The sequence below is a fragment of the Anas platyrhynchos genome, chromosome 2 (genome assembly GCF_047663525.1).
Source record: "Anas platyrhynchos isolate ZD024472 breed Pekin duck chromosome 2, IASCAAS_PekinDuck_T2T, whole genome shotgun sequence".
In the NCBI taxonomy this organism is placed as follows: domain Eukaryota; kingdom Metazoa; phylum Chordata; class Aves; order Anseriformes; family Anatidae; genus Anas; species Anas platyrhynchos.
Genome location: NC_092588.1, coordinates 99,656,307 through 99,676,813, shown reverse-complemented (window position 1 = coordinate 99,676,813; position 20,507 = coordinate 99,656,307). Strand labels below are relative to the sequence as shown.

The window sequence follows — 20,507 nt, the reverse complement described above, 5'->3', positions numbered from 1 at the left end:
CAGTCTACAACTTCCTCGTAAGGGGGTGTCGAGAGGCAGGAGACCTTTTCTCCATTAACACCAGCAACAGGACCCGCGGGAACGGGGTTAAGCTGAGGCAGGGGAAGTTTAGGCTGGACATCAGGAAGGGGTTCTTCACAGAGAGAGTGGTTGCACACTGGAACAGGCTCCCCAGGGAAGTGGTCACTGCACCGAGCCTGACTGAATTTAAGAAGAGATTGGACTGTGCACTTAGTCATATGGTCTGAACTTTTGGGTAGACCTGTGCGGTGTCAAGAGTTGGACTTGATGATCCTTAAGGGTCCCTTCCAACTCAGGATATTCTATGATTCTATGATTCTATGAAAGTAATTGACCTAAGGACGAAATTTTATTTTGTATTTCCATACACATTATTGTTCACAGTGAGAAGAGTGCTGTATCTGAGATTGTAGTGATTCTCAGGTAGACTTTCATGATATTCTTTCTGCATTTTTGATCAAATAATACCATTAATGAGCCACAGAAAGTAAACAGTTAATTTATTGTGAGGCAGACTTTAAATGTACTTTCCACTTTCCTTTCATTGCAATTGATTAATCTACTTCTCAAACGTTGCAAGATTATTGAGTTAAATCCCCCAAATCAAGAACTATGCATATTGTATTGAATTCATCCTTCTTTCTTCCCAGCTGGCTAAAACCTCAGCAAATGAGCTTTAGTGTGAGCTTTGGGGAAAGAACCTATATAGTCCTTGGGGAAACAATCTGCATATGATCCTTGGGAGAAAACCCAGTAGATTGCTATTACAGTGCAGCTCTTGTTTCAGCACTGGGACTATACCAAAGATGACCGTCTGTATGACAAATACTGTATAGTTCTTTCTTTTAATAAATTTAGGAGAAAAAAAAAAAAAAAAGTTGTATCACAGGCATCTGTGATTTTTTTCTTTTTAATGTGAAGCAAATTTTGCTTTTAAGAGGAAGCAGAAAAGGAACCCTGGTGGCCACTCTGCTTTACATGATCGTGTTTGTTTGTGTTGCTGTGTCAGTGTGCAGGTAGGCTGGAAGAATCTAGTTGTGAGGCAAGTTAGGCTGTGTGTTTCCTATGTGGTCGTCACCCTAAAATCCCCTTTTGCAATGGGGTAAATAGTATTTGTACATCATTTGCCAGTAGGCTTCTGTGACCCACGATTCAATAGGCATACTTTACCTGCAATGTGAGTGTATAGAATTGATTGGTGATAGTGTGGAAACTTAGGAGAGGTGTTCTGGAAGAACATGTGATGTGTTTACCTGTAATGCTCTGCTGTCAGAGAGTGCTGATGTTATGCAAACTACTCTCTGAATTAATGCTGTTGAAAAGAGTAGGTCTGCAGTGTCCTTTGGATACCAAGCAGTATAATACTGTATCAAAAGTGAGAAATTGTGCAAACTTATTCCGTAACGGGGTTTTCTTTCTTTACTTTAGAAAGCAGTAGACATGCTTTTGGACAATGAAGATAAAATTTCCGTAAGTATAACAAGTTCATGGCATGGTCATTCCAGTGCTTGCTTGCCTTTTCCGTCTTGCTTTCAGTCCGGTGAATGCAATGTTCCTCACAAGTTTGCTGATCTCTCGGTTTTCATTTGTTTTTTGGTTTTTTGTTTGTTTTTTTTTCAGATCGACAGAGTTGTTGAAGAGTTAGAAAACAGACCTGAACTACAGCATGTGGTACCCGAACTACAGCATTTCTATATTCTGCTAGTTTTACTTTGAGCTGAATATGATCTTTGCAGGATACATCTTTTATAGATACACTGTCAGTGTGCATGTGACACTGAAATTGCATATATAATCCACTTTTTACCATGTCAATAGCATTTTGCCAGTAGTAAAATAATCTTAAAGTGATTAATTTGTGAGAACTTGATAACATACTGCTTACTACTTAACATCTTCTGGGGTATTCCTTATTCACGTTGTGGATGCTTGTCTTCTCTGGTCAATTACTTCTTGTTTGCATATTTCTTCTTCCCCTACACTAAAACGACGTTGGATGGTGGTTGCAACTCTGAAGAGCATTTTGCTGTTCCAAGCAGTAACTGCTTGTCTTTCTAGAGCACTAACTTCCATACAGTTCAGGATTGTTCTGGTTCGTGCAGAATTACAATATCACAGGAAGCTCCACATTGCTATTCCAACAGCACCAGTTGGAATGTGCTGTCAGTGGAATGCGTAACATGTAACTGCAGTCTTGGGCTCTATTCGGGAGGGAAGTTTAACTTGCTGCTGTGTGCTGGTTGGGGTTCAGTGCATCGATCTGCTAGAGAGCGTGGGTTTATGTTTTAGAGATCTGATTATAGCAAACAGCTTTATGAAGTGTGCAGCCTGCAGCTCAAGTGCTTTACAAAGACTGGCCGTCAGTTTATGGAGGAAGTGTATTAGTTTCAAAGTGTGAGCCTGCTTCCCTTTGGGTAAAAGGAACTGTCCAGATTATTCTTAAGACTTGTTTGTGCTCATCAAGAGAGAAGGAGCTTTGCCTCACTATTTACAGTATGAGTACTTCAGTTAAAATATTTCATAATCTTTGCTTATCCATAATGGTCAAGCATATCTATATAACCAAAATGTTTCATATGATATATTTCTCCAAAGTTTTCTATTAAATTCAAAATTCAGTAGTTTTCTTGAAAGTTAAAGACATTTACTCGAGTGTTGCTGAAAGCCTATTTAACAGAGTTGGTTTACAGAGACTGCTGTGATGAGGGTACTTCAGAAAAATGGAAGATTAGTCTTCTGAATCGGTATTTAATCTCTGTGCATTTTAGTATGTACTATTATATTCCTGAGGAAATTTGGATGAGATTTTTATACAGCAGAGTCCAAATAATGTTATAAGCGTTTTTAGTTCCAATTCTTTTTTTCTTATTCCTAGTATTTGCACAAGCTTTTCAAAAGAGATCACCATAAAGGACAACGATATCATGAGAAACAGATCAGTCTTTATGCTGAATACGATCGTCCAAATTTACTACCATTTCTCAGAGACAGCACACACTGTCCACTAGAGAAGGTAAGCCCCCCAAGATGTAAAAACAAGTCTTTGATTTTTATGTCATTTGTAGTCTGGTAAATTTGTAAATGTGTCTGGTACTGCCCTCTACTGCCAAAAGGAGGAATCCCTTGAGTTTGTGGTCACCTGCAGAAGTGATGCACCCACAGCTGGCTGATAGCTGAGACCTCTTAGCTCAGAAGGCAGAAATTGTGGTTATTTTTAATGCAAAATTCCCAGATTTGCTCTTGATGCATACCTAAAGCATATCCATGCATCAGTACCTTACCTGATTAAACAGTGGGTTGTGGTTGCAATAAATCAACGCTTGTTTTGAAGAACATAAAGCTACTCAGTGTCAGATCTGGAAAAATGAATAACTGTAACTGGACTTTTTCTAACTTTGTGTTCTAAAGTCCTAAGTTGCTTTCCAGTAGTTTACACAATGTAATAGTCACTAAACTATCAGAGCAAAAAGTGTTTTGACATTGTACTTCTGCTAGTAGACTTGGAATTTTACAAAGTATGGTGTTGCCACCTTCTTTAACGTTTTTATGTTTTCCCCTCCGTGATCTTTCTCATCAGACAAAAGCTAAACAAACTGATGATGGTCATATTTCGACTGTGTGGGTTTTTTTTTTGTTTTTGTTTTTGTTTTGTGTTTGTGTTGTGTTTTTTTTTTTTTACCCTTCTAGTATTAAGGTGAGCAGAATGGAAATTTGAGTTTTCCTCTTCAGTTGGGTCATTCTTTTATTATTTGTGGCTTTGCTGTTAAGCTCTGCTCTGCTCAGCCATTCTGAAATGTTTCCTCTCTGTGTGCAATATAATGATGATACCAGTGGAATAGTTTAAATTTAGTATCAAATATTGCATTTTACATGGTTAACACTCTAAACAGAACCAGTAGCATTCTTAGCACTTCTCTTATTTTGCTTGCTTTTTGTAAACTGTCAGTCTTCTTTTCTGCAATAGGAACACTGGAAAATACTGTGTTATCCTTGCAGCCTTGGTCTTTGAAAATATCCAAAAGCCTAGGTTGTCTCAGTGATCTTTCTAGACAATGAGCCTGAGAGGTTTCCAGCTAGAGACTTTTGTCAGTGATGCTTGATTTTTAACAGTGATTCTCTCTAGCTTTTGTCTACCGTATAATTTGCATAATCATGGTTTTATGTATCAAAACTTACCTGCACTAATTTTTCTTTTTGATGCAAACTAATTTTAGTTATTCCAGATCCAACCACCTATATTCAGTGATGGGTGATACAGAAAAGTGTAGTGCATAAATGAAGATAGCACATGATATTAGAAAAAGAGTTACTTTAACCTTACGTTAAAACATGAATATGTTTCAGTAAGAAAGAAGCTAAGGAAGAGAGGAAGGATAGCAACAAAGTACAAATCTTAACTGAATTTACTTTTGCTGATAATCTATAATTACACTTCTTACCCTACATATCATATAATAATGCTTTTTGCCACATACAAATCTTTGCTCCAAGGAAATAAAAGGGTAAAAATTATTTTCTAGGTACCCATATCTTCAATTCCTGTTAAGCAGATTCCAGCGCTGTGTAAAAATTGACAAAAAAAAAAAAAAAAAAAAAAAAAAAAACACTTTATAATGAACAAATTCACACTTACTGTTGTCATAAATAAATGATAAACCACGCAAAAATAAATCATTCCTGTTCTGTAAAAGTAAGTCACTGTTATTCAAGTTTAGTTTAGCAACTGTTTTATAAAACAAACTGAAAGAGAAGTATGGTTGTTCCCTATTTTCCTCTAGAGGGAGCATGACAGTCAGTAAATGTGCAGCTCCTGGAAATACTGAATACCTGATACTTCATACTTTAACCTTTAAGTGGAGAGAAAAAAAGATTGTCAGATGTGTTTATAATATATTCATTACTAGTTATGGATAGCTACAAAGCCTCCAAAGTATCTAGTTGAGAAATCATTACCCCTGCTCTGAAGTTCATTGTGTGTTTCTTTAATGTGTGGAGTAACCCATCTGAAACAATTTGAGAATGGAAGGAAGAGTTAATTCCTACCCATATCTTCAGCTGTAGCTGTATCTTATCAACTTACATTTTTTATTTCCAAGTATAACTGTCTTTATTGGTGAACGTTTGTAGCAACACCATCAATCTTGAGTTTGCTTTCTGCTACAAGATTGGAAACAGACATGGCATCATTTATAGCATATCCAGCCCTTCAGTTACTAAAAACTCTGTGGTAATCAGTTTGGTAATTTTAGTAATTGTGGTTTTGATCAACTATGCACAGTTTTTGTAACTGTTCATGGCATTGGCTCTGATGTCTTTAAACCAAATTTACAAGAAATGCTTTCATACTTGGATTAGATTGTTTTTTGTTTTGTTGTCTTCGAGGTTGTTCACAAAAAATTTTGAGGTTTCTCTCCCCAAGCCATTCTGGTTACCCTGTGGGTATGTACAGATCTACATTCATTGTGTTAAGAATGAATGTCAAGTAGACCTCCATCACTAGAGACCTCATAAGTCCACCTGCAGGTAAAAAGTCTTGACAGTAGATAACCTTAATGCTTTTGGATTAGCCAACTTTTGGAAGCGGAAAGAAGTTGCCAGTAGATTTAAAGCTAGGGATTGACATAATCCAGACTCAAATGTGCATCCTGTCTCCAGACTTATTTTAGAGAAAAATCAAAAAATGCTATGGAGTTTCTCCTTTTAATTAATGCCAGAGGACCTGACAGTACTTATTAAGGGAGCTCTATTCCTGTCAAAATGAGTAATGCAACTTCATGGAAAAGTATCCTTTAGTCTCTTGTAGCATTGATGATCAATAAAATATCATGTTACATGGTTCCCTGTTTTCTCTTTCCCTCCTCCCTTCTCTTAAATTCAAGGCTCTAGAGATCTGCCAACAGAGGAACTTTGTAGAAGAGACAGTCTATCTTCTGAGTAAGTAACTTTTGCTGTGATAAAATATAACATGCATTTAATTTTGTTATAAAGTTTAACCTGTGAAATATGTGAGGTATTGTCTACGGTCATTTAACTTGCTTTCCCAAAGACAAAGCTGGTATATAGTCAATAGAACCAGATAACGTACTTTAGAAAATAAAACAAAGCACTGTATTATTTGTATGATGTCTTACATTCATGTATTGTGTTATTGTGTTTCTGGTTTGTTGTTTTTCTGTTTGTTTGTTTTTTTGTTGCTCTTTTTGTGTTTTTTGTTTGTTTGTTTGTTTTGAGGTTTTGTGTTGGTGTGTTCTGGAGAGAAAGGTTATGGGGGCAGGAATTGTTTATTTTTGTGATGATCTGCAAGATCATCAGTAAAGTAATCCTATCTGTTTTGAAGGGAGGGGACAAATAAAACAGATGTTTTGCTCTGTATGCATCTCAGAAGCTTAGTATTATCTTTTGCTGAGGTGGAAGATTTGCTTATATTGCTTTTTTTGTGTGTGTTTTTTTTTTTTTTAATAAAGTTAATTTTAAACTGTTTAAATTTAAATTTAGATTGTTAGCTTCCTCAGCAGGACAAGGTATCTGCATCTAAATGGGAGACATTGTATGACTCTAAGATTTTTATGTGTTAGTCACAAAAAGAATGGAAAACATTTATTATTGACATAATCAATCTTTGTTTAAATAAGAATGTTCTGTGGACCATTTGAAAACAGAGTAGGATTTACTTAAAGAACTGTTCAGAGTTTATACTACTGCTTCCTCTTTCTGTCATTTTTCTTGGGTGTAGGCTGCACTATACTTAGGGCAAGTTAAGTGTGTCCATGGAGGCTCTTAACAGGGGGTAACTCATGTTAGAGTTTACATGCACACATACACATGCACACTCGACCTTATGTCAGATGTTGCTGACATTTAGAACCCCTGATATAACCCAACACATCGTTAAGAAAGTCTCTGGGTCCCAGCCCAGCAACGTATTTGAGCCCATGTTCAGGTTATACTGACTGCTCTGGGATTAGCATACCTTTCGTCAAATTAGATTAGATTAGGTCTTGAATTCATCTGAGGCAACTTCACACTTTCAAAATTTGTATGGAAAGAGCACTACAAGCTTCTTAAGTGCTTATCAATGCTTAGTACTTTAGGATTTATAATCTCTTTACTTATTCTATTCTTCTAGGTAGAATGGGCAATAGCCGCAGTGCCTTGAAGATGATAATGGAAGAACTGCAAGATGTAGATAAAGCTATTGAATTTGCCAAGGAACAAGATGATGGAGAACTTTGGGAAGATCTAATTTTATATTCTATTGACAAACCACGTAAGCAGAATAGTTTCTTAGCAGCCTTGCATTTGTATTTTTTGTGAAATGCTATTGCAGGTGAAGGATTGAATTATCCACACGTGTGTTAACAAAGGTGTTTATGGATAGCCAGGGAGGTGTTTTGGTTTGTGGAGCATGCCACAGCTGTCCTAGGCATAAAAATGTCCAGTAAGGCAGCATGTGGGCATGCTACAGAATGAGTACTTAGGGATTTAACACTTGACTAAGCTCTGCATAGTTATGTCCTTACATCAAGTTAAGGAGAGAATGGTGCTTTTAATTTGGCAGCATATGAAGCTTTATTTTTAGACACGTTCAAAACATAGTCAGCAGGCTTGATGAGGATGTTGTGTAGTCTGTTTATTACAGCTGCTTCCCTTTGAAATTCTGAAAATGAAGAGCGTACACCTGTCTGCCCCTCAATAAAATAACTATGTTGTTTTGTTTCGGTGGCGCAAAGATAAGATCTGCAATAACGAGTATTTTTGCTCTTCATGATATGGATGTCTACTCTAAAGTTCAGATGGAATCAGAATCTGTCAGAATCTCCTAAACAGCAATCAGTTTTGTTTAGGAGGGAGATTCAGAATTCTTATGACTGGGAAAATAGAGAACTGTTTTAACTATCCTGCTAGTTTTACAACCTCTTCTGGTGCTTTAAATCAAGACTGTGAAATCTTCGTTGGGATCTCTTTATCTAAAGGATCGCATGTCTTATAGAATTAATATCAGAATAAATATCTTTTCATCACTTGACCACTAATTCTGACAAGCAACAGCGAACAAAATCTGTTATTCCTTTAGAATAATAGCCTCTCCTGGCACAGCTTTGTGGCATTCCCACACATACTGTCATCGGTTACCAGGGAGAAGAGACCAGCACCTCCCTCTCCACTTCTGCTGCTCAGAAAGTTGTAGCGAGCAATAAGGTTGCCTCTTAGTCTGCTTTGAAGTTCATCCTTCCAGTGTTCCATTTAGCCAGTTGCACTTCAAAAAATTAGACTTTTGCATCACTCTTTTCACTGCTGAGAAACACGTTCCCTAGGAGTTAGGTTAAATACTTACAAATGTGGTTTTTAACCCTGTAATTGAGTATGGAATATTCAAATAATGAAGTTAATTTTCTGTTTACACAAGTGCCTTTTTTATTGAATTGAAATGTATTATTTAGTCGTGTTTTTGATGACTTGCGCTGAATACTCTAGTATCTCTTTTCCAGATAGCATAGGAGTTCTGTGAATTGACAAACTCTTGTCTCTTCCTCTTCCCCAAAGGCCTATTTTCAAGTGAATATAACTGCAAGAAAGATGTAAAAGCTATATAAAAGAGGCTTAATGCTATCTTTCAGTATAGAACTGTCATAGAAACAGTCAAAGCCTCTAGCTGTCACTGAAACATCCTTTGATCAAGTGTTTGCCTGGATTTTTATCTTAATTTACTTGTCTCTTGGTTTTCACAGCTTTTATTACTGGTTTGTTGAACAATATTGGAACACATGTTGATCCTATTCTTTTGATCCACCGCATTAAGGAAGGCATGGAGATTCCTAATTTGAGAGACTCTCTAGTGAAAATTCTTCAGGATTACAACTTGCAGGTAAATGTTGCATTCTTACTGTGATAATCATTTTCAAAAAGACAAAAAAAAAGGAAAGAAAAGAAAAGAAAAAAACACTTCACTACTGAGTAGCATGATAAATGGTTATCCTGAAGGCTTGTTCATTTTGTTCGGACGTCTGCCATTACCAATGTGAGTTGGTATGAAACTTTGACAGAAAGGGTAGGAATTAGTCAGAATTAATACTCTTTTCTCTAGATAGCTTCTGGCTCTTCTAAATCTCTTATACTATTATAAGCCTTGTGGGTAAGTAGAAATGTTGAAAGCTTGGATGATACAGGTATTTCTTTTAGATCATGACTTTGAGTATTTCAAAGAAGCATTTTAAGTGTCTTGTTCCCCTACACATCTGTAATGTGCAAGGAGGTACTCCAGATAGACAGGTACACGTCTGTATGTACTGCATGTTGTAGCATTATTTACAGGTTTTTCATTGACTTCATTAGATACTACTATCCTTCCAAAACAATGCTAAATTACATTCTGCATTTAAACAGTTGCACGTTAATCTTGTTGCTGTCAGTACCCTGCTGCTTGCACTGCTGATGCCACTGTTGCTGCATTCTGTGGAAATCAAAATGGAACATTTTGTACGTCTGCACACAGTGATTTTGCCTGTATGTGGAATATGTTGGTGGCTTCATACGAGGCTAATGAAGTTGGTCACATTTTGGGGAGGAAAGAATCTTTCTTGTCTACAGATAGCTTTTAACAAAATTACTTTGGGATTAAAAGGATCTATTTAACCTCTAGAGCAGTATCTAAAATTATTTGCTCTTAGCATTGAAACGCTTTATGGATTTTAAGTTAATTCATTTTAAAGTAGATTTGGATAGCTCTGGGGCTAAAATTTATACCTCTTAGGAGTAATAGAAATCAGGGAAGCTTAAAGTAAATTGTGCTTGGCTTGCTGGTACAATAGCAAAACAATATAGCAAAAAAAAAAAAAAAAAAAAGAGAGAAAGGAAATTAAAGTGACTATTTTTCTTTACAGAAATTAAAGCTATAGCTTAAAATAAGACTGCTCCTGAAGTGTTACAGGAATGTAAAGTGCACCGTTACAAACAGATGGTGTGTCTACACTGAAATTTAAAGGTGCGATCGCAGCTCTTGAACATGCTCACCTAAGTATCTTTATGTTGGCCAGCTCAGTTTTTGATAGCAGAACCATTTTTGCATTAAGCGTGTGCTTCGTGACACGGCTAGACCTTCATATAAACGTCTTAAGCAGCCTTTCCTAGCAGAGGGCAATTCCACCCTCACTTCATCATTACTACTGCTGCCTCATTAGCTGTTTCAAAGCTAGTCTTTGGTGTGTTGGCATGATGCCTGGTCACACCTCTTTGCATCATGTTTTGCAGGTTCCTTCTGTGAAATGTATGTCCTCTATTCTGGCCTGAGACAACTCCTTTCAAATTCCTGATTTGTATTACCTAATGTACCAGCCACTTCAAACTTGTATAGTGATCCAAATTTTTTTGGTTAGGACTTTCTGTGATTTCATCTCTTCAGATCACCAGTTTTGTATGTGCGCGAGTCTCATCTTTCCCATTTTCAAAGGCAAAAAGGAAAATCTTGTGCCAAGAACCACAAAGCAGGAGAATAAGTGAAGTTAGAACACATTGCTTGGTTTGCAAGTCACTGCCAAATGTGAAAACTGTGCTGATCTTGTCATAACATCAGCTCCCAAAAGGTATTGCAGCTGTGCCTTTCTATTATTTAATTGTGACCTCCTTTGGCAAGCCCTGGTAAGATTGTTTTATGCAAAACTGTACTTACGCAAGTATTCAGGTACAAATTTCCTATTATGCTCCTAAATTTCTGTAGCAGTAAACATTTCATTAGATGTGATTTGAAATGTAGGTATGAGCTAAAAGCAGTGCTTTAGACAGACTTTCTCCCTTTGAAAACAACTATTTACATGACAACAAAATTAAGTGAATCAAATTGAATGGCTGCCAAATCATGCCATATGTAGCTTGCGCTGTGCATTAGAGAATCCAGTAAGGAAGTCTAGTAATGCAATAAAATTTGTTGTAACTTCTTTTTTAATCTGGCATCTTCCCTGAATAATGTAAGTTTTTATTAAAGTTAGTATATTGCAGATTGATCAGTTCAGTTTAACATTTTATCACCCATTAGAGGAACTGCTGCAACTGTTTTATGTAAGTATTCTAATATTACTTCCCCTCCACCCCAGTTTTAAAATATAAAATCAATTCATTTAGATTCATTACTTCTAGGTTTTATGTATTAGCCATTTTACTCAAATGTTTACTCAAATGATACCTACCGTAAGTTCACCTCAGCTCTAAAGTAATGTGGATAACTTACACCTGTGTGAAGGAGCTAATGTTTGCTGCCAAACAAACATGGCACTAAGATAGGATTAGGTATTCTATTGGATAAAAATAAGATGCTAATCATGTGAGACTTTGATCTTAGACCATAAGTTCAAAAAAGTATCACTAATTTACTTCTGCTGTGGACTTACAGCTCTGCTTTACAAGTAGAGGTCTATCAGCTACCTTATTATTTTTATCAGAATGCCCATTTTTATTTTCCCATTTCAGGAAATGCAGTTTTGCACAACCTAAAGCTGAGCATAGGCTTGAGTATTTTCCTAAACAGTGTCAGACTTAAGCACTTCATTCAAGTGTTTTTCTGAACTGGGAATAAAACTACAGATAGTTATTGCCTTTATTTCCCCTTTCCTTCTTAAGGATCGTTTTTTATGTTTTCTATTTGTCATCTTCAAAGTTAATGTATTAAAACGACAACAGATAATTGGGTGCCACTGATATTTTATAGTGATGAAGTTTACTGACTGCTGAAACAATAGCGATTTTAGTGTTCGTATACAGTAACATTGACAAAGTTATGAAGACATAGTAAAAACAAAGTTACAGTTGTCTGCATTTCAACAGGAGTAGTTACTAAGAGTAGTCTAAAACTTTTTTTTTTTTATTTAACTCCTGAAATCTAGTTCTTCAGTGCCATAAATTTGTAGATAAAATAGGCCACGGACTACTTCCTTTTAATTCATAAACTTCAGAAGATATGTTCTCTTAAGTAGGGACATGCATAATTAGTAGAAATAACATGTACCTAGTTCATTTTTTTAACAGTCAACATTTCCAACATAACTAAATACCATTCATATCTCTGACAGGCTAACTGTATTGAGCCAAGACATATTGATATCCTGGCAAAAGCTTAATACTTTTCATCTTTATTGTTTGCATTTAAAAGGGCTTTCAAAGGCAAAGAATCAAAACTTAGATATCTCTGTACAATTGAAAAGTTGTCAAGATAAAGTTGTGGTTTTAAGAACTGACTTTTATATTTCATATATCATATATATCAGAACACCAGCCAGCTGTATTGTCTTTTTTATCCAACAGTCTTTAAATTGTTTAAATCTGCAAGTTCTTTTTTTCTACTGAAAGTCAGGATTCAGTCAGAATCAATTTTTTTTACAGTCTTCCGGAGTCAAACTGTATTTAACTGGACCTCCTATATAAGAACACCTTCACTGGAGGAAAAAATAAAACAAAACTTCAAAAAAAAAAAAAAAAAAAGGTTCTGAGACTCAATAAGTTATAATACTCATCGTCAACAGTGAAATATTTGAATGTGGGAGGAATGCTTTCTCCTGGGATATCCAACTTGTCTTCAGTCTGTAATGTGTAAACTCTTGTCAAAAGGCATTTCGTAGACACAGATTTTTAGTCTGGTGCCTGTTTTTCTATTTCACATTCCAAGGTATCATTAGTAAGAACAGGTCAGGATCTGCTGATAGTGATTTAAGCTTCTAAATGAGGGATGGACAGCCAGCTTCACGCTCTTGCAGCCCAAAGCTCTGCAGTTTGAAGACCATCCTGAAAATGCAGGTAGTTTGCTACTTGCTTTTAAGTAAGCATGGTATTTGCCTGTTTTGAGCCCATTGAATGAAATGGATGCATACAGCTTAGGCTTGATCAGCACCAAAAGATATCATTGTTCTGGTGTAATCTACTTTCCACACTTAGAGATGGTACTTTTCTTAGACTCATACATGTCCTCTGTTCCCATTAGGACTTCACCAGTGCAATTATTTTTTAAAGCTCCCTTAGCCAACAGAGTGAGGTCAGTATTGCTTTTATGTGAAAATTGTAGCAAAATTGATGTTTACTAGGATTTCTGTAGAAAGCAAAAATTCTTTTCTTTTTTTTTTTTTTTTCTCTCAATGAAACTAGTGCTATAGTTTTATTTTTTTATATACATCATTTTTGGACAGAAATTAATCAGTATTACAGTGATTTAGTCATAACAAAGACTTTCTCTCTCTAATGAGAGAAATCTTTTTATTTACCTTTATTATTCACTTCTCTGGGAATTAAATTGGAAAGGAATATGAAACTGTTCCTGTGTTCAAGTCTCTGCTATCTGATCTCACAGTGGTTTTAACTTAGCAATTAGGAATCTGGGAAACTTTCTTAAAGTAAATCATGTAATCATGCTCCAGGTCTGTAGTTTCTATAGTTGCTCTATCACACTTCTCTCTCACAGAGAAGGCTGATATAAAAAGTCCCTTATCTGTACACTGGTTTGTTAGCTGTAACTCTGTCACATTTTCTGAATTTATAAAATAAGAATCTTTTCAGCTTCTGTCTATAGCTGAGTGAAATGCAAAAAAGCTTGTATTGTTGGAAGAGATGCAAACACCTCCCTCATTTCAGAACGATGTGCCTAATTTCTGAACCTTTTTTGACAATTTTTAGAAAAAGACTTCAAAAGATGTAGGTATTCTAATATTACTTCCCCTCCACCCCAGTTTTAAAATATAAAATCAATTCATAGGTTTTATGGATTAGCCATTTTATTCAAATGTTATTAGTTTAAACATGGATTAAACCTGCAGTAACTCTCTGATGTATAACTGGGGCTGTCCATCCATAATTCTTCCATTCGTAGCATTCATGTCTGTCCATTCACAACAGAGGTTATGAACTAACAGACATCATTGATAATCTGATGAATACTGATTGAAAGAGCATCTGGAAAAGCTGTTAGGCTGTTTTGAATACAAATAAGCTGCTGTTCAGACACCTCGGAGGCACTAGGGGGCAGATGGCAGCTTGCGCAGTGGGATGCCTTATTCTTGGTCATAATGACTAAAAATAACACGCTTTTGATTGGTTTGTGACGCATTTTGGAAGCATTTAAGTAATTGTCCTTGAGAAACTTGGGTTTGGTTGAGAGCTAAGCTGAATCAAGGCCTGAATGTATTTCTTGTGCTTCAGGTATACCCTTCTGCATACTGCAATGGTTTCCTTTAAAGATAATATTAGACATATGTAAATCAGGACTTTCTAAATTTTCATGGCTTGTGGTTTTCATTCTGCGGTAGCACCTTCTCTAGCATAGCCAGAAAATCAGATTCTTTACCTCAATAAATGATTTGGTTGCAGATGTTTTCATTAATTTAGTGAAGTAATATATCCACTTAAAACCTCTTCTTTCTCTAGCCTTGACATATTGTCCTAATTGTGTTTATGGTCCTATGCTTTTTTAAGGGTAAAATATTTCATTTTCATAATACTTTTTTCCAAAGTCTCCTGTAGTACAAATAATCAGGAGAAACAGATGGACACTCCCTCTTTATAACACTTTTTTTTTTTGTAGATTTACTCAGATTAAAATTGATTGTGAACCTTTTTGAAAACATTTTTCAGAACAATTACAGTCTTGGAAAACAAATTTCCAAACATCAATTTAGTATGTGGTGGATGGAAGAAAACTTTAACAAGTTTTAATTTGGGTTTGTCATATTTTCATGAACTTTCCTTACTATGCATTGGGAAATAATGCTCTATATAATTTTGATGCCCTTTTTGTGTTTCACAACATTGACAGACAATTACATGTCAATCCAATGTAAAATACTGAATAAGTTTAAAAAAAAAAAAAAAAAAAAGGAATTTAAGACTTTTGCTAAGGAGGAACAAACTCCAGATCTTACATTAATTGCTTGGGCTTTTTAATATGGCTTACTAAATGACACCTCAGTAGGAAATACAGATGAACAAAATATATTTAGAATTACTGTTTTTTGGAAAGGTTTTATGATTAGTAAATGCCTTTCCTAAGGTAAGTAGGGAAAGTTTGGGTGGAGAAAGTTTTGAAGTGGTTTAGAGACCATTTCTGAGGGACAATGTAAAAAAAAGTCTCTCAGTTTTATTTTCTTAAGAGCAGTTCACTGGAAGATTGTCGAAATTTACAACAGTAGTATGTTTGCAAAGGATTTTATATTTATTTAAATGTGTTTTTTTCATTTAAATAGAGGTGGTCATAAAGGAGGTTCCTCTTTTCCTCCTTTCTTTTCTGCCTCCACTGCTAAAGATATAATTGCTTGGAAAGGCTTAAACATTTCTTGTGCTTTCTACAACAGCAAAACCCCATAGGTGACTTGCCAAAGTAGTTGCTATGCCCATCTACTCAATAACTGCTGTATTTTGTGTTCTTTGCACAATAGATCTTGCTGCGGGAAGGTTGCAAGAAGATACTTGTTGCCGACTCTCTTTCTTTGTTGAAGAAAATGCATCGAACTCAAATGAAGGGTGTTCTAGTGGATGGTGGGTACAGAAGAAACATGGTGACTTTCAAGGTTTTGAAGTCTTTTACTTGGTTTATAAACCTAAGCTACATGACAGTCCATTTTGGAAACTGACAGAAATGCCTGAGTATTATACCTTATTAGTAGAGTACAGTAGGGTGCTAGCTGCTTTCCCTTTCACAAAGAAAGCACTTGTATTGCAAAAACAAGACCCAGCATGCAGCTTTTCACTTTCTTAGTCTCGGCATAGCCAGTAATATATTGCATCCTGAAGTCTGTAACAATGGAAAATGCTGTTCAGTGCCAAAACAGTCAGGTAATAATAATCTGCAACAAGATAGTTTTTAGAAATAGTTGAAAATATTTTACAGGGTGTTAATTGTGTGTGCGAAAAGTTCTATGATTCATGCAAGATGTGTGTTAATGCCATGAGGCAAAAGCTGACAGAAACACAAGACCAGAGCCTCTGCACTGCAGAGGAATCAGGAACCCATCTTGTGCTGCTTTTTTTTTTTGGAGTTTGCCTTGTGCCTCTACAGCCCTGTTATTAGTCTAGCTCCTGCACTTGTGCCTGCACCAAAATCATAGGAACGAAACATTTTTCCTGCTGTTAATAGAAATACTGCCTTAGTACTGCTATTTAATTTTTAATAATCTGTGGTAGGTATCTTAAGGAAATACTTTAAGATCGAGATCCATTTCTGTAATAGCAATATATTAATGCCCGCTTTATTAAAAGGAGAAAAAATAAGTAAACATGTAGTATGTTAATAAAGTTGTTACAAATGTATACAAATTTTGTTTGTTTGTTTGTTTTTTTTTCCCCAGAAGAGAATATCTGTGAGTCATGCCTTTCTCCAATACTTCCTTCAGGTAGGATGCTTTTCTGGAAGAGTAAGAAACCCATCTATTTTTATATTCGAAGAGGAGCTACTGTTTGCTGTTATTCATAGAAACGTGTAATGCTCTTCCCTTGGTAATCACTGTGTAAATTTCAGTCTCCTGTGCAAACCTTGCTGTTGAATTCCTGTGTGGGAATAGAGTGTAATTTTGAACATTTTTGTTGTAGTAATGTAGATATGACTTGATGTATACACCGTGTGTATAATGGAATGGGGGTGTATACAGCTACAGTCACTGAATGCTTTGTTTCATTGTCCTCTTGTAATGGATTTACTTTTCTTTTTCCCAGATGCATCCAAGTCCTTCAATGTGGTAGTGTTCCACTGCAGACACATGTTTCACAAAGAGTGTCTCCCAGTATCTAACACAGTAAGGAACTAGCTTACTATCTCTGTCACCTTTGCCAAAGACAAAAGGACAAATCATATCTCCTTTTCTCATTTGTGGAGAAGGGCATGGCTCTATCAGGAATTATAATACAATTACAGTAATTATTTATGATGGTACGTTATAATAGAATGTGAATAGGGAAAAGATGTGTTGGGCCACTGCAACCCATGTGCAATTTAAGTATGTGCAATTTTAAAAGAAATTACTGCTGTTTGAGAAGTACATTATCAATTTCTTCAATCTGAATGGGCAACACAACTTGGAGTCATACAGAAAATATGACACAGTTGAATTTTTATTAGTTCTTTTCTATTGCAACAGCTTAAGTATGTTTAATTAAAGAAAAGAATAAGATATTTTTTCAGGTGATTTTTATTATATGATCCCGATCCCAATTTGTGTTTCAGAAAGCAAATATTTAAATATCTTTGCAATTATTTTTATGCTTAGAATGTTTTTCTTCAGTAGGGAAATATTTTTTTTTTCAATGAAAACAAAGTAATTTCTAGATATAACCATGTTGGAATCTAGAAATGAAAGCATCAGAATAGTACTAAAATCAAAAAGGAAATGGGATTTACATTTGCTGATTCTGTTTCTCTCTGAAAATGTGCATCTATTTAAAAAGTCACTTTGAGTCACCACAAAGTGACCAAGCAGAGTGCTTATAGCCATAGCTTGTATACTTAAATTGTTATGATAACTTTAATGAATATTAGATGGCTTGCACAAGAAAGCCCACCAACTGTTATCTATTCAAATAATATATACCACAAATGTGACTATCTGAAAAATAATCTAAAATTGATCTAGCAATCACAGTAGGCTGAGACAGGGATGGGACTGGGTAACTCATCAAATGTGATTTTTTAAATGTGACTATTACATAGTATTTATTGTTACATATTAATATAAAGGTATCTGTCCATATCTGAAACAAATTCGCCACTGCTACAGTATTTCTTGGCCTTAGACAGCCAGTTGTGTTAGTGATACTTGGTTACTGGTGATGTAGGAAAAGGAAAGTAGTGCATGCATAAAGCATCACAGAGGACTAAACGCAGCAGTAACAATGAGCACTTATTTGATAGTAAATGGAAAGGTGTTCAGGTGTGACTGTGACTAAGACAACCAGTGGTCAGTGGAGCCAGCCAAGTGACTTAGTCTCTTCTTCATCTATGAAGATAATTAGTGACATTTTGAGTGTATTTTTCATCTTTGTTGTGAAGAGAATTTGACTTACTCGCCTGGATAGTGGTGGTAATACAAGTGGCATGAGTGGTGTATGGCCCTCTGACTCCAAAACAACCTGTTTTGCCGTGCTCCACTACGTCACCTTCGTAAACTTATCCATTAGTAGTATTTGTAGGGAACAGCCTGACAGTGAATAGTGACACTGGGACAAACGTTGGCAATTTTCATTCATCTTCCCACATTCTCTAAGAGGCTCTTGATTTCTTTTTTGTTTCCAGGTATCTTCTGTCCAGTTCTGCAACATATGCAGTGCCAAACACCGAGGGCCAGGAAGTACAATCCTGGAGATGAAGAAATAGCAGTCCCCTTGTTCTACATGCCAGTCTGTGACACCAAATCTGTTAGGACCATGCAGAGCTACTGTAGTTATTGTTTTGTTGTCACTTCTGTATATAATTCTGAATGTGATTTAAAACTGGTTTCTTTAAGTTATCCTGTTTACCAAGTACTTTCTGGAAAGAGGAGATGTGAAAATCTTTACTTAGGAACTCCTTGTTCTATACTTCATATTTCACTGTTCCTCTGCTCAGCTTGTTCATTACTTAACTCTGGAACAGAAAAAGGAAATAAAAAGGGGGAAAAAAAGTTTGAAGATTTGTGTTTGGTATCAGTTAAAGTGCTTCACATATTGGAAACATATCATGGTCATGTAAAGAAAGACGAATCACTGTGAATTCAGCTCACCAAACTACTGTAGTCCAGATTTACTCTATTAGTGAACTGTTTAACTTCGGTGAGACCCATGAGGAGTCTTACTGCTTTCCATGGAGCTGCTTCAGGACTTGAAGGACTTGCTGACTGTGTACTGAATCATATATTAAATTAACAAACTTGTTAATTGTTAATTCCATGCATTGGGAACGTACCTTTTTTGCATGGCAACACATTCATTTTGTTATAAACTGGTTATTTACTCAGTCTTCACAATGCAGTAGTTTATGCAGTTATGTTTTTCTAGTATTAAACCCATCCAGAGACTTTATATTTTAATGTCAGCAGTAGGTCTTTACACTTATAAAGTAAGTGTAAATGTAGTATATGACTTCATTTAAATACAGAAAAAAATGTGGCCTTTCAAAAATGAGACATCCAAGATTTTCTTTTGTCCTTAGGAGCTCAAAAGAGGTACGTTAAATAAGTCTCTTTGGATATGAACAAAAACACATTTATTTTTAATTTCATCATCCAAAAGAAGTGATTTTTCAAAGTACATTATCACAGAATGTAATCTCTTCATAATGTTCTCTGTTGAAATTAAGTAACACAAACATCCCTATGAAAAGTTATTTTCAGAACTCCAAATATTTTTCCTCCATTTAGTCACTGAAGTTTGAAAGTAAACGTACATTGCTTCACCAACTAGTTGTGGAGTTTAAACAAGTAGTTAATATCTGAAGTTTTGAAAGAACACTAGTGATACTGCAGTGTATCTGTAAAAATGGAAGACATAATACCTCTAAGTTCTTCCATACCTTATTAGCATGTAGGTACACCTTAATCTATATTAAAAAAATTAATAAAAAAGGATTTCTAGTTGATGTAAATTCACAATACTCTCTTGCTATCCTCCAGGCAGTTGGCTGAGCTGCTCTGCCAATCTGATGTGTGATTTTGTCCACAATGTGGTTCTCTATAGTACCAGGCTACAATTTTAAGTGTATTATAAATGCTGTAACTTTGTATAGTTACATATGACAGAACTATCGGTAAAAGGATAGATCCCTCAAAACATAGCAATAATATTGTATGGTGATAATACAAATAGCTGAAGGGAAAACAAAAAATGGTGCAGGTTATTTGTGAACGAGCAATAGATGAAGCAATGGAAGATTAGGAACTTGGTAATGCAGAGCATGGTCTGCAAACATCAAACTTCACCCACAAGAATTACTGCCTGGCTCTGTAGCCATTCATTTTCAGTGGCTAGTACACATTCTCAGGTATATTGTGCATTTATCCCTTCTTTGCTATGCTGATCAGCAGTGTTGCTTAGGTTCCTTGTAAACAAAATGGTCCAGTGAGCTCAAGGTCTGTTTCGTCATGATATTTGAGCTCTTGCATGCCAGTGAACAAGTTTAAAAACTTTTTTTAAAACCTTTTCCTCAGTAGCTGTAAGCAGCTTTTCCATGTTATACCCTAAGAATGAACTGTGCAGCACCATAAGCTGTCAGCTTCCAGGAGGAAAAAAGTCAAATTGCTCTTGCACAGTTAGGCCACAAGGTGTTCTGTAGTTCACTTATGTGATAATTTAAAGCAAGTATGTTGTTTACTTCAGCTTGGCCTTAAATTCCCTAAAGCATTTGAGCAGTTGGTGACAGCTTGCCATCACTGGCAACCATGTTGCATTATACCCTGGCATATTCTTTGCATTATGCAAGTAATTTTAAATCAGTGTGTGAAAATCTAATCAAAATCTTCTCTAAATCCAAAGCTTCTTTCGTTTGGGCTTCAGGG

General features: G+C 35.7%; 1 protein-coding gene across 4 annotated transcripts in view; it reads left to right on the top strand.

The window, feature by feature from the left end:
* VPS41 (VPS41 subunit of HOPS complex) overlaps positions 1–18,645 on the top strand; it is a 107,122-nt gene extending 88,477 nt beyond the window's left edge. For 3 of the 4 annotated variants that reach the window (XM_027451368.3, XM_038174692.2, XM_038174693.2), the window contains 10 exons: positions 1,450–1,491; positions 1,642–1,692; positions 2,897–3,034; positions 5,901–5,955; positions 7,148–7,288; positions 8,751–8,887; positions 15,426–15,525; positions 16,335–16,379; positions 16,699–16,778; positions 18,272–18,645. In XM_027451368.3, coding sequence (XP_027307169.1) covers positions 1,450–1,491; positions 1,642–1,692; positions 2,897–3,034; positions 5,901–5,955; positions 7,148–7,288; positions 8,751–8,887; positions 15,426–15,525; positions 16,335–16,379; positions 16,699–16,778; positions 18,272–18,352 — 870 coding nt within the window. In that variant the 3' untranslated portion in view covers positions 18,353–18,645. The remainder of the gene's footprint in view (positions 1–1,449; positions 1,492–1,641; positions 1,693–2,896; positions 3,035–5,900; positions 5,956–7,147; positions 7,289–8,750; positions 8,888–15,425; positions 15,526–16,334; positions 16,380–16,698; positions 16,779–18,271) is intronic. The other variant, XM_072033295.1, reaches the window with a different exon arrangement.
* Positions 18,646–20,507: the final 1,862 nt, after the last annotated feature.